This window comes from Ursus americanus, chromosome 13 (assembly GCF_024610735.1).
Source record: "Ursus americanus isolate L20-20 chromosome 13, mUrsAme1.1.p, whole genome shotgun sequence".
NCBI classification, from domain to species: Eukaryota; Metazoa; Chordata; class Mammalia; order Carnivora; family Ursidae; genus Ursus; species Ursus americanus.
This window is the reverse complement of record NC_142139.1, coordinates 42,739,897-42,753,711: the sequence shown is the minus strand read 5'-3', so window position 1 is coordinate 42,753,711 and position 13,815 is coordinate 42,739,897. Positions and strand designations below refer to the sequence as shown.

The window sequence follows — 13,815 nt, the reverse complement described above, 5'->3', positions numbered from 1 at the left end:
CTGAGTATTAAATAGTGCTATGCTCGGTGCGGTACCCATGAAATTAAGTTTACAATCTAATAAGGTGGCTGCAGCATGCATATATATAGCAGAAAATTTCTGTAAGTGCTATGAAAGAGGTAGAGCTGGCCTCCACCTTTGGGGGTTCGGTTTTGGAGGGGTAGGAACCATAAAACAGGACTGCCTTAAGGTCGTGTAGGATTTTGACAGCCAAGGATGCAGGAGTGGGTTTGAAGTCCATGCCGGCAGACAGAATGGCATATAACAGGAAGAACACCATGTGAGAGGTAGGACTGGATGGTGGATCCTAAGGGGGTGCTAGGCAATTCGGTCGGGCTGGACTACAGGGTATAGGAAACAGAATCAAGAGAGAAAGTGCAGCAGAGGTAGGAAAGACTTTTTTTAGGTTTACATTCACTACGATGGAAGATAGAAAGTCATTACAGGTTTCTGAGCAGGTGAATGTCAGGATCTGAACTACATTTATAGGAAGAGGAATCTGTCAACAGTGTGACAAATGGTTTGGAATAGGAAATGACTGGAATGTTGGAAGGGAAGTCAGTTAACAGGCAGTCTACACAAGCAGTGTAGACAAGAAGTAAGAAGGCCTCCTCTAGGGTGTTGGCCGTGAAAATAGAAAATAGGAAGAAAGTAGAAGTAACAGTGGGAAAACAGTCTTAATTGCAAGTGTTGACAACTAATTAGATGAATAGATAAGGAGGGTGAGGAAGATGGGCTGGGGGTAAGGGTATGTGATTGGCAATAACTGGTAAGTCAGAGAGGGTAGCTATTAAGAGGGAAAGAAAAGGCAACACATTTGATTTTGTTGTATTCACTTTGTTATGATGATTCTGGATTTATCTCTGTTTTAAGTCAAAATGAATACTCCTTTGTAAGGATCAAACAGCAAAGTGTTAGTATTTCTTTCAATCCAGGTGTATTTCTCCCGTTAATATATTTAATTAAAATTTGCAGTGAGCTTGGTTACAGAGGAGGAAATGAGGGATAATAAAAACCAGAGGTATTAATAATAGTGGTAATGCACAATTGTAAATTATCAACAGGAGATGAAGATAAACATGCTTTCCCCACATGCAAGGAAACTCCAGGGGCAGAGTGAAAAGGGACAGCCCCTCCTCAATATCTCACTTTGCCCTTTTCCTCCAGCTATGCTTCTAGTCACATAGATGGGGTGTGGAGTTTCCTAGCCCCTATATCCGGGGTTTCCTCTGCGGTAACTAGATGGATCCTCCGGAAAAACAGAGTAGGCTCCCGTTTCCCTCTGTGGCAGCTACGGTACCACACCAGCTGGTTCTTCCACGCAAAGGGACGCGCGGAGCTTCAGCGCTCACTGCAAATGGAGAGCCTGTGAAAGTGGTCAACATACGGGTAAAGGTGGTCAAAAGGCACAAACTTCCAGTTCTAAAACCCATCCTGGGGACATAATGTACTGCATGGTGACTATAGCTAATAACACTGCATTGCATATGTGAAAGTTGCTGAGAGAGCAGATCTCGAAAATTCTCAATGCAAGGGGGAAAATGTATTTTGTAACTACGTGTGAATGTTAACTAGGCTTATTATGGTGATCATTTTGCATTATATACAAGTATCAAGTCAGCATGTTGTACACCTGAAACTACTGTGATTTTATCTATCAATTCCATCTCAATGGGGAAAAAAAAACAGAAAAAAAAAAAAAGAAAGAAAATGGTCAACACAGAGGGGCAAGAATATATTTCCAGGTCATTCATGCATTTCTGGGAATACGGCCCAGTTAGGACCTGCTGCTTCTTCCAGGCAGGCAAAGTCTTCTCCTGCCACGGCCACAGGTTAAAAATAGGTGTGTTGCAAGGCACCTGGGTGGTGCAGTCGTTAACCGTCTGCCTTCAGCTCAGGGCATGATCCCAGCATGCTGGGATCGAGCCCCACATCAGGCTCCTCCACTGGGAGCCTGCTTCTTCCTCTCCCACTCCCCCTGCTTGTGTGCCCTCTCTCGCTGGCTGTCTCTCTCTGTCAGATAAATAAATAAAATCTTAAAAAAAAAAAAAATAGGTGTGTTACCTCCTCTCTTGGCCAAGAAAGGACTTGGGCTAAGTTGGATTATGGAACCAGGCTTCATCTTCAGGTTGGGGCGGGTTTGTTCTGGTCGAGGTCAGCCCTCCTATTTGCTCCCAGCCCCGTACTGGAAGAGGTTGCAACACACAGCTTCCCAGCGCCCTCCCTCCGCACAGCAAGGGCTAATGCTTCACCAGCCTTCGCAGATGAATGTGTGGTTCAGGGGAGAAAGCTTGAGCTGAGCCAAAAAGGAGGAGCTTACACCCATGTGCCAAAGCTGGGAACCTGCCTGAGCCTGGGGTGGGAGCCAGGATGAAGAAAAAGGCAGACGGGAAAGACCTCCCCGCCTTGCTGGAAAGAAGGCCTCGTGATCAGCTCCGGCCACTGGCGGTGCAGGCCGTCCTCGGAGCTTACATAAAGGGACAAGCGGAACCCCAGAGGCCACAGTGCTGACACGACAGGGCACCCCGACACCATGACTTGGTCCTTGAACCGCCAGGGTTTAATTCTCTACCTCTATGCTCTTTCACTGCTCCCTTCGACATGCCTGGCAGTAAGTGTGCTGTTTCTAGAACATCGTTGTGTGACATGGAAAGCTGAAAAGTAAGAAAGTATATGATACACTAGTGACCTGTCTGTGTTTTCCTCCTCCAGTACGTTGCTACCAGAGACAACTGCTGCATCTTAGATGAAAGATTTGTAAGTAGTTTTCATGTTTCTCACTGTGTGTGAAGGGGGGAAGGGCAGGGGAAGAGAAGAGATTCTCTCACAACTAGCCTTTGGCATTTTAAACGTTTTTTTAAAAAAAAAAATCGTCTAGGTTTTACCTGTTTTTATTAGTAGATTTTCGGCAGTCTTTTTTCTAAATCGTGATTTCTGATCACTCTGTGGTTGTATTCTCAGGGTAGTTATTGCCCGACTACCTGTGGGATTGCAGATTTCCTGTCCACTTACCAAACCGGTGTAGACAATGATCTGCGTTCTTTGGAAGACCTCTTCAGACGAATTGAAAACAAAACTGCAGAAGCCAAAGAAGTGATCAAATCAATCCAAGTCACCTATAATCCCAGTGAGCCACCAAAGCCAAGTGAGAAACGACACACCGCTGACTGAGACCGTGTTTTGTGACGTTCTCTTGCTGCTGCTTCAGTGGCTGCGTTTACTCACCTCTTCTTATGTCTCTGATCCCATATTACAGACAGGATCGTGAGTGCTACCAAGGATTCCAAGAAAATGATGGAAGAAATTATAAAATACGAGGCGTTGGTTGGATCACACGAATCGAATATTCGGTAAGCATTTCTGTTTTCATTTACTCTCCAAGGCAGACTTAGTTCTTATTCAATGTTCCGAGCTTCAGTGGGAGTAACCTTTTTATTTTTCCCCACTTACAAAATCCAACTGGCGTTATGCCTGACCATCTTGAACACTGTGGAGGTAGGAGTTTTTAGTGCACTATGACTGCGTTGGGTTATCATTGGTTTTTAATAATCATATGGGAGAAAGGTGTTCTAGATGTCTTCAAATGCTGTTCTGACCAGAGTTACCAAAGTGGTCACCTCTCACCCATCTTTGACTTACAACATAAATTGAGGGGAATTTCGTTGTTGAAAATGAAATTCTTTTAATAAAAATGCCAACAAATCGGTGGTGGGGAATTAGTGAGCAGAGGGAGAAGGAGGATCTTGGCTACAATAGTATATTATATTGAAGGCAGTGCAGAAAAAAACGTGTTTTAAGATACCAAGCATAACAAACATTGTAAAGCAACGTGTTGATCATGGCACAATGAACCTGGAGTCCTGTATTCTCCTCTCCTCACTTGAAAGTAAAATGCCTCTGTTAACAGCTTCCCAGGGACTCACAGACTTTCTGAGCATAGGGTCTCAGATACAGTTTAGTTTCTTCCTCAATTTTTTTTCCCCTCAGTTATTCTCAAAGTAGCATAGGAAATTGAGATAAATGGTGGCTGAAGTGACCCAGAAGGGATCTACCTTCTGTTTGGTATCAGAAGCCATTATTATTTTTGTGGTTATTATTAGCATTATAATTGGCATATTATTGCCCATCATTGAAGCTCAAGGAGGCTATTGTGCAGAAATTTTCTAAGGCTCAGGAGAGAAAAAAGTGGTCACATAGTGTGTCTATCCTTCTTTACTTCAAAGAAAGATACGACGGCCCATACTTTGTAGATAGTTCGCTGTCATTTCTAAGTATGTGCAAGCAACCCTGTGAGAAACCACAGAAACAGATTTTTACTTCCCTCGGACTCTTTCCAAAGCTATGTAAATGGAAACATTAAAGAGAAAGTGTCTTGTTTTATTTTATGTAAAATAATGCCCCAGATACTTTCCCCTGTAAGTCACAGACGAAGTCCATAAAAGATCCTCAGTAGACCGACAGTGAAAAGGAATAGCTTCAGTCCGTGTGGATAACTGAGCAGAACCTTTCCTTCCCTATGAATATTCTGCCCTAAGAAACATCAGGTGGTCTTCCTATTAACCAGGTTCCTCCCTTGGTAGGTTGTTATCTGCTGTCCTTTAGGCAGAATGTTAAAAACCTGGATAACCACAGCACCTGAGTGGCTTGGTTGGTTAAGCAGCCCACTCTTGATCTCTGTTCAGGTCTTGATTGCAGGGTTGTGAATTCAAACCCCATGTTGGGCTCCGTGCTGGGTGTGGAGCCTACTTAAAAAGAAAATCAGGATGACTGCTTAAGATAACATCATTTATTGACAAGGACTCTGTTAGTTTCTTTCCCAAAAGCTTAGACCTTTAATTCATCTCAATTCAGTAGCATAATTTTATAATTTTTCCAAGAATGAAGTAATTTATCAGGAAGTACTTCTTGAGAACATAAAGTATTTTGTAAAGAAGATACAGAATTACTCCTCTGAAAGGAATACTCTGTTATCTTATCCCTCTGCTTGTAGATTTTTACAGGAAATATATAATTCAAATAACCAAAAGATCAATAACCTGAAACAGAAGGTAGCCCAGCTTGAAGCAAAGTGTCAGGAACCTTGCAGAGACACAGTACAAATACATGATATAACTGGGAAAGGTAAGTGAAAGGTTTGTTTTGGGATGATTCTTATCACAGCAAATATATAAAGCAAAGGAGAATGTATAGGAACGTATAAGAATAATTTGGAAAGTGTTTCTAGGAATATATAGGAATAATTTGGAAAGTGTTTAGCCATTAAGTCTAAAGTGTTCAATTGCTTAGACTTTTCTTGAGTAGCTAAAACTAGTTTGAAAGGAATGATGACGTGAGAAATAAGAAAATGCTTCTTGGGATGTGAGTAGTTTGCGACACTGTGAAGAGCTCAGCGTGAAGGCTGGTACAGTCTAACGTCTAACAGGATTTCAAACCACAGTAAAACATTCTCCTTCTTCTCCTCCTTCTCCACCTCCTTCAGATTGTCAAGACATTGCCAATAAGGGGGCCAAGGAGAGTGGCCTTTACTTTCTCAAACCTCTGAAAGCTAAGCAGCAGTTCTTGGTCTACTGTGAAATTGATGGAACTGGAAATGGGTGGACAGTGCTGCAGAAGGTATTTCCCCTCCCCATGTGTATGTCAGAAACACTCAGCTAAACTTCCACCCTATGCCAGAAACTTTTGCAAGCACTTTGTGAACATGAACTCGATTAATCCTCACGATTTCCCAATTTTCCTATGAGGTACAATCGTTACCTCTAGAGAGGAGGAAGCTTAAACACAAGAGGTTCAGCAACTTGCCCAAGGTCACATAATAAGCAACAGACTTAGGATTGGAACTCAGGCTGTCTGGTTCCAGTCTGTGCTTTGACTCTATACTATGTTGGCGCTGATGTTATAGATTCATGAGAGCATATAACCACAGTAGAATGACAAAGAACTAGAAGAGACCTCTTGCATCAGGTAGCTCAACACCTAAGGCTGCCCATCACGAAAAGACAAAGTCCCCCAGAGGATACAGTTGGGCTATTCCAAGACGAGGGCCCTCTGTTGCCTCTGACAGACCCAGATGCCCATTGCAGATCCTTTAAGCTTCTGTTGATTTTTGATCACTGTTACAACTAATCCTGCAGGGGGCGCTCAGAGAGAGTGAGTGATGGAAGTGCTGTTTGGCATACACAGATGGGGCAATGGGTTGACCATTCCACCATCAGTATAAAAATCAGCAATAGCAAGTTGATGTTCTGAAGTCCTTCCTCTAAACACCTTTTTAAAACTACCACTGATTTAGAATTTTCTATGTACCAGACACTCTTTTCAGTATTTCTCTTAATTCTCTGGTGTAATCCTGCAACAACACTAAGAAATAGGCATTGGTTATTCCAATTTTACTGATGAGGAAACTAAGGCAGCTTGCCCAAGTTCATTTAGTAAATGGTGGAATCATACTATCCAGATTTTCAACAAGATATTTATAGCATCTTCATTATGTGCGCTGATAATCCACTCTCTCCTTTTGTCCATGCAATTGTGTATTTAGAGACTTGATGGCAGTTTGGATTTCAAGAAAAACTGGATTCAATATAAAGAAGGATTTGGACATCTGTCTCCTACTGGAAACACAGAATTTTGGCTGGGAAATGAGAAGATTCATTTGATAAGCACACAGTCGGCCATACCATACGCATTAAGAATACAGTTGGAGGACTGGAATGGCAGAACCAGGTACTGTTTAGAAAAGACTCCTGTTTTTTTTGTTGTAGACACTGTCTGGAATGTGAACTTTCCAATTATCGATAGGCCAATAGCAAAGACAGCCTAACAAATGCAAAGAGCACATCCGACCATTTTTCCCAGGAGTCAGTTTGGCTCTTGGGCAGTTCGAAGAGATAGTTCCCATCCAGGATGGAGAGTGTTTGCATGTAATCTACTTACCCTGGAAACATACAGACTAATAGCTAATATTTACTGAGCACTTAATATGTACCAGACATTGAGCATGAAATTATAACTTAATCTAATCCGAATAACTATTTCATGAGGAAGGTACCATTATTAATCTCATTTTAGAGATTAGCGCTCCCAAGGTGACGTTGCTGGTATATGGTAAAACTTGGATTTGAACTCAGGTAGTTTGACCCTACAGCCTCTCCTCCAATGACTATTCTGGTTGAAAAGTGAATCCAGACTTTTCAAATTTCCTGGTGCTTTAATGATAATTCATTCAGCCAATCCATGAGCTACACTAAAATTAAATCAGCTAGTTCCTTTGGTGAGATAAAGACCCCTCTATACTCACAGCAACCTGGGAGGTTTGAGCATAGCATTCCTAGTTAAAATTCAGAAAAAATATCTAACCATTTTGTTTTGTTTATAAAATAATGAAATATATTATCTCCATACACGTATTTTTAATTTTTTTTTAATCAGAAAGTACCATAGTCAGCAGACTTTCTCTTATGAGAACACCTCCCAATTTCCTAGTACTGGAGATTAGGGAAGAGGCTAAATATTTTCTGAGAATTTCTATTCATATACCAAAGCCCATTCTTTCCTGAACTCCATAGAACTCTGGCCCTTAGTCGCAACTTTTTCCCAGTGAAGAATCTCTCACTGATCCTACAGCTTGTATTTTGTGGGCCACACAGGGACCATTTCTTTCATGTAATGCTCCAGGAAACCCTCCTTCTTGTCACTATCACACTGCTCTGGGAAGGAAAAATCCCTTTCGGACCTCATCCTTCAAGATGCCACGAGTGGCTAATAGAGCTGTAGCTCCTTCAAGTTTGATGCATTAATGAATGATCACTCAGTGTCATTTGCTGTGGTTTATGATAACAGTGTGTTTCCAATACTGAACACTTAGATAAAGGTGGAAAATATGAAATTAGATTCATGCACACACCTGGTTTTGATATTAGGATCTTAGAGGCAAAAAGCATTAAAATGGCTGATGTTTTTAGTTTTCACTGGGATGCCCTGAAAGCTTCTAGACTGATTCTTCTAGATGCTTCTAGACTGATTCTGGTGTTGATGAGTTCTGAACTGGTTCACACAACCGTCACTTCTTGCCAGATTTGCAGAAAATTTGATTCAATGAGCACATTTCAGATGAAGGAAGCAAAGTTAAAAATTCCAAACAATTTTCCTATGGAAAAGGGGACATTGAGATCCCTAATGAGGGCCAAGATACGATGTCTCTATTCCCTTCTTTATAGTACTGCAGACTATGCCATGTTCAAGGTGGGACCTGAAGCTGACAAATACCGCCTGACATATGCCTACTTTATTGGTGGAGATGCCGGAGATGCCTTTGATGGCTATGATTTTGGCGATGACCCTAGTGATAAATTTTTCACATCCCACAATGGCATGCAGTTCAGTACCTGGGACAATGACAATGATAAGTACGAAGGAAACTGTGCTGAACAGGATGGATCTGGTTGGTGGATGAACAAATGCCATGCTGGCCACCTCAATGGAGTTTATTACCAAGGTATGGCTTTCTTCCTCACATATATGAATTAAAGTATAGTCTATATTTTTATAAAAGGTAAAAATAGATATAAGAAAATGATAAATAATTAGTAAAGAGATTGGGGGCTTATTATATAGTTCTTCATTTTAAACCAGAATCCAATAATACTAAACTTATACCTCGAATCAGCTCCTCTATAAGAAATCCACAGCTTTGGATTATGGTATCTCTTCTATACTTATCATATGTATGATCTGGATGGACTAACATGATCATATGTATGCTTGTGAGCACATTAGCCTGGCGCAGCTTCCCATGAGCTATGTGACAGGTATAACCAGTGAGCAGCGACCAGGTGTCTGAAGGAATGGAGTTAAGAGCAGGGAAGTCATGAAAGGGCACAGTTCCAGGAGAGCTTGAGAGAAAAGGAGTCCAGGCTGAAAAGTGTAGGCACTTATTTTAGAATGGGGGTAGCAAGCTATAGTTTGCTCTAAGGCTTGAATACTTCCAAACACTGGACTTACGACAAACAATTATTACTACCCAACAATTACATGTGGGAGGAGCTCTACTGATTCTGAAAGATCCATTAAGATAAGCAATCTGACCTCCTCAGGGTACTGTGCTAGCCAATAGATGATCCATAATCCGCTTACAAGCTATTTAAGTTATTTTACCTTTGGTTTTCACAACATCCTTTTTTTCTTCTTTTTTAAAGAAACCTAACATACCTTTGCACTTACAAGCCATGTAATTAAAAGACACTCTCAGGGAAGGTGTTTGATCCACATGACTCAGAATAGCAATGTTGATTGCCTGTGGTACACTCCAGTATTGGACTCAGACAATCCTTTACAAAATTACGTAAGATCTGGTGCCCAAGGACAAGGAGAAGGCAAATCAATGTAGTCTTCACTGTATAATGGAGATGTAAAATAACTTTCCAGAACTGTTTTCTAAACAGTTCTATACTCTTCAGTGAAATTGTGTTTTTAGATGACCTAAGGTCATCTGATCAGGAATTGTGACTCCTGCCGTTCTAACTTGCTTGTGGGAAAGGTGGTCCATAATAGCTGGTTCCAGGATGGCTAAGCTCAGGAAGAGAGACTGATTGGGGCAATTTGGGGTTCTAGCCCTGTTCGTAAGGAACACATTTAAGTATGGATGTGATCAAGAAGTACAATATAGATATAGAGGTTGATTCATAATAAATGTATTTCAATTGTAAATCAGGATTTTAGGAATCTTTAGGGATTTTTCAGGTAGTAGGTAACTATAAATTTGATATAAGGGACAATGGATTTTGTAATAAGCCATTCTTTATAGACTTTCTGAGGTAAGGAAATTCAAGAGCAATTATATGTACATCTATAATTTATTTTAGGTGGCACTTACTCAAAAACGTCTACTCCTAATGGTTACGATAATGGCATTATTTGGGCCACTTGGCAATCCCGGTGGTATTCCATGAAGAAAACCACCATGAAGATAATCCCATTCAACAGATTAGCCATTGGAGAAGGACAGCAGCACCACCTTGGGGGAGCCAAACAGGTTGGACCAGAACACCATGTTGAAATAGAATATGACTAAATCATTTTACCCTGAGAATTAAACTGTTAATTTCTGTTAGTCCACAAAGTTCCAGAAACTTTTCCAAAGTTTCATTTTCTCTTACTATATTTATTAATTTTAAGTCTTTTATTAAGAGTATTTAGCCTCACATGGAAACTAAAACTCACTTTGGATTATATTCCCAAATTACTGAACTTGGAGTTGTTTAAAATTTGTTATTTAAGAAGATAACATTTTAGGTTATTTCTTAAATATGTAATAATAAAACTGTTGCCATATTTTGTATTTTAATGATAACATGTCATTTTGTCTTGGTGATTTATTTGTTTGTATTATTTCTTAAATATTTTAGTTTATACTAATAAAATCAGAGTAAATTCTAGCATTTCAAATGCCTAAGCATTTTTTTCATGTTTATTGCCCCCAAGTCATTCATCTTTAATTCTTCTTTTTAAACGGAAAGAATTATATCTTTTTATTTTTGTTTTGGTCATAGGCTGGAGACATTTAAAAGACCATTTCAAAAGTGATCTGCTTTTTTTAAAGGACTTTATCTGAACAGAGAAATGTAATATTTTTCCTTTGGGACAATGGACTTAACAAAGCTTCACTTCATTTTAAGAGTAAAATGTTGAGAACTCCACTAACAGTTTTATGCTGATGATAATTTATCTACATGCCATTTCAATAAACATTTTGTTTCCTTAAAACTAGATACATGGTACCTTTTCTTGATCATTAAAAACCATCATTTTCCTTCAATTCAGTAATTCCAGTTAGGCAATCATCAGTAGTTGCTGAGTTCTTAGTTTATGCTGAGCCTTATACTTGACTCTGAAGGAGTTACAAAGAAAATGGAAATCATGGCTTTTGTCCTCCAGGGGATATAAGACAAATACAGGAGAAGATGGTTTAGGCCTAAGAGACAAAATTTGGTATAAGAACATAAGCACAAGTCACAATCACATAGCCAAGGTTCACAGTACCCAAAGTACAACCAGACCTATAAGGTTGTTTGGGGATTCTCTCAGAAAAAGCTTTTAGCTCCAGACCCCTGTAGCCAGACGTGGGCACCCTGAGAGGACTGTATGCAATTCAGAACAGTGAGCTTTAGGAAACAATCCGCTCTGTCTCTCCCTGGTAACTGATGAGGTGAATGGAATGGAACCATAACTTCATTCTGAACACAGGGATATTGAGATTTTAGCAGCCAGGGATAGGAATTGGCAATTTTCTGTAAGGAGTAGCAAAGTCTATGTAAGTTGGCACAACATCAAACACGTAAAGAAATTGACTGGTTTCATGAGCAGAGGATCTGGTCATTGTATAGTCCTCGGCTCTGGCTCTGGATTGTCTTCTTTTCCACAATTTTTTCCCTAATTCTCTTACTTCCTTGTTGTCATGAGTCCTGATTTTAAAATACCCTAATAAGGAGTTAAAAGCATCAAATCAACTTCTTAGGTATACAACCAAATACCTGTGAGGGTCTGGGATAAGAACGTTTGATTCACTGTAGTACTCATTCATTTATATATGCATGAAGCATTCATTCAACTAACACTTACTGAATGCCTTCATTGGACTAGATACTGTGCTGGATAGTGGCTGTGTTGCCCATAGTAGTACCCTCCTTCCTCCCAAGCCAGTTCTAGTCCACCCAGTTCTCAAGTTCCAAACAACCCAGCAGCTCATCTTCCAGTCTTCCTTTTTCTTCCTTCTCCATATCATCGAGCCTGCCAAAGTCAGCTGCTAAATATTTGTTATATTCTTCTCCTTCTCTGTATCCACGGCCACTATTTTTGTTGGGACATACAGCATCTCCTGTCAGGATAATGGCAATCATCTCCTTCCTGTCCTCCATGTTGCCTTCAACCTTACCGGCTCCCACTCATCATGCTTCAAACTACTTTTAAACTCAGAATGCATACAGTCTACCCTTTGTGAATCTTTAAAATCCTCTGGGTGAGCAATTTGGTCATAGATAAGAGTTGTATTAATATTCATAAGTTCTGTTGTGATAAGATCACTTCAGTAATTTATCCCAAGAAAATTATTTTTGAAAAAGAAAACAGCTATGTACAGAAATATAATATAGCCATATGTCTAGTAAGTGAAAAATTTAGAAAATATTTAACAGCGGAAGAACAGAAAAACAAGATGATTTATTAGTACAATGGAATCCAATCCAGTGATTATGTAATGAGTATAGTATCTCTATATGAATATGGAAGCATTACAAAATAAGTGAAATTTTGAGATAAAAACAATTTTACAGTGATAATTATGTAAAAAGTATCTATGCATATACATTTTGAATAAAATGCAATCTTGGCATGTATACATTCTTTGTACATGATTATTCCCCCCAACTAATCTAATGTAAAATTTAATACTAAACGACAAAATAAATACAAAGAAATCCAAAATTTTCTGATTTTTCCCATGATCACTTGCCCAGTGCTTCTTCTAAAATATCAATTATAACATTTTTTTCAAAAACGTTTTGGGGCTCCCTGTTTTTTTGAGGGTCCTGAATATGTATGTGGTCTGCATGTTGGATAATCCAGCACTGATTGCTACAGGGGGCTGACTGGTAGAGAGGAGCTTTTGACTGTCTCTTTATGTACCTCTGTATTATTTGATTTGCTATAATGAGTACGTATTAAATTTGAAACCCAATGAGACAGAGAAAAACAGATGAGCTACAAAAACCTATTTGTTTAGTTACTAATATTCAGTGGTAAATATCAAAGGGCTACAGTTTAAGAAATAAAGCATGAGAAATACTTCCAGACCCAGTTGGATCGTGTCTCCACAAAAAAAAAAAAAAAAAAAAAAAAATAGAAAGGATTATCTTGATAAACTTAAAAAAATCTACTTTTAAGTGAAACAGAGTTTGAGTCTTCATAGAGAGATTATTTTTCTTCACAGCTCAAGCCACAGATAACTCACTCAACCCTTTCCCAGATAAACAAGACCTACGGTCACTGCAGAATAGGAAGGCTAAGCGCAAAGCAGATGTGCAGGGTCCCACAGTTCGAAAAACCTATGGAGCGGAGCTTCCAGGGAGGACGGTCCTTGTACAGGGGTACTGACGCCATGACTTCAGGTCATGCAACTACAAGGCAGAGTTCTTTAATCAACAGGCTGGAGTAATCACTTACTGAGCAAATATCAAGATTTTAAAATATACCTCTGAAGGGCTGTAGCTTTTTTTCCAATTCCCTTTATGCTTAGTAGTTATAAAGATTATGTTTCAGATTTGTGGGTGGGTTGAAAGTGCAGTGAGAAATGAAGAATATAAGTATAGACGACACACTTGAGAACATTACAAGAGCTAAAATTTTTTGACTCCCTCTAACTAGTATAAACTAACCAAGGTATTTGTGGTACATATCTTTAGTTTATTCAGTTGATAAGAGTGAAAAACAAAGTACACACTTAACCCTGGAGAAAATATCTCTCCCTGGTGATTTCTTTTCCTTTCTTTAAAGATCTTATTTATTTATTTGAGAGAGAGGAGAGAGAGAGAGACACAGCACAATTGCGGGAAGGGGCAGAAGGAAAGGGAGAAGCAGGCTCCCCGCTGAGCAGGAACCCCCCCCCCTCCCCTGCCCCAGCCCCAACACAGGGCTCCGTACTAGGACTCTGGGATCTTGACCTGAGGCAAAGGCAGATGCTTAACTACCAACTGCCCCCCCCCCCAGGCACCCTCCTTGATGATTTCTTATCATTTTGGTGTAGCTTGAAAAGAGTACGGGAAA

The 13,815-nt window shown here is 39.8% G+C and overlaps 1 protein-coding gene across 2 annotated transcripts; it reads left to right on the top strand.

Moving 5' to 3' along the window:
• Positions 1–2,420: 2,420 nt before the first annotated feature.
• Positions 2,421–10,760, top strand: FGG (fibrinogen gamma chain). Of its 2 annotated transcripts, XM_045798777.2 has the most exons (10): positions 2,421–2,611; positions 2,713–2,757; positions 2,962–3,145; positions 3,257–3,350; positions 4,991–5,121; positions 5,480–5,613; positions 6,539–6,723; positions 8,217–8,494; positions 9,861–10,030; positions 10,548–10,760. In XM_045798777.2, exons 1-10 carry the CDS (start codon positions 2,534–2,536, stop codon positions 10,560–10,562), a joined length of 1,314 nt encoding a protein of 437 aa, XP_045654733.1. In that variant the 5' UTR covers positions 2,421–2,533; the 3' UTR covers positions 10,563–10,760. The 2 variants fall into 2 exon arrangements, with proteins under 2 accessions (XP_045654733.1, XP_045654732.1); XM_045798776.2 differs by lacking the exon at positions 10,548–10,760 and having other exon boundaries at positions 9,861–10,436.
• The last annotated feature ends 3,055 nt before the right edge of the window (positions 10,761–13,815 follow it).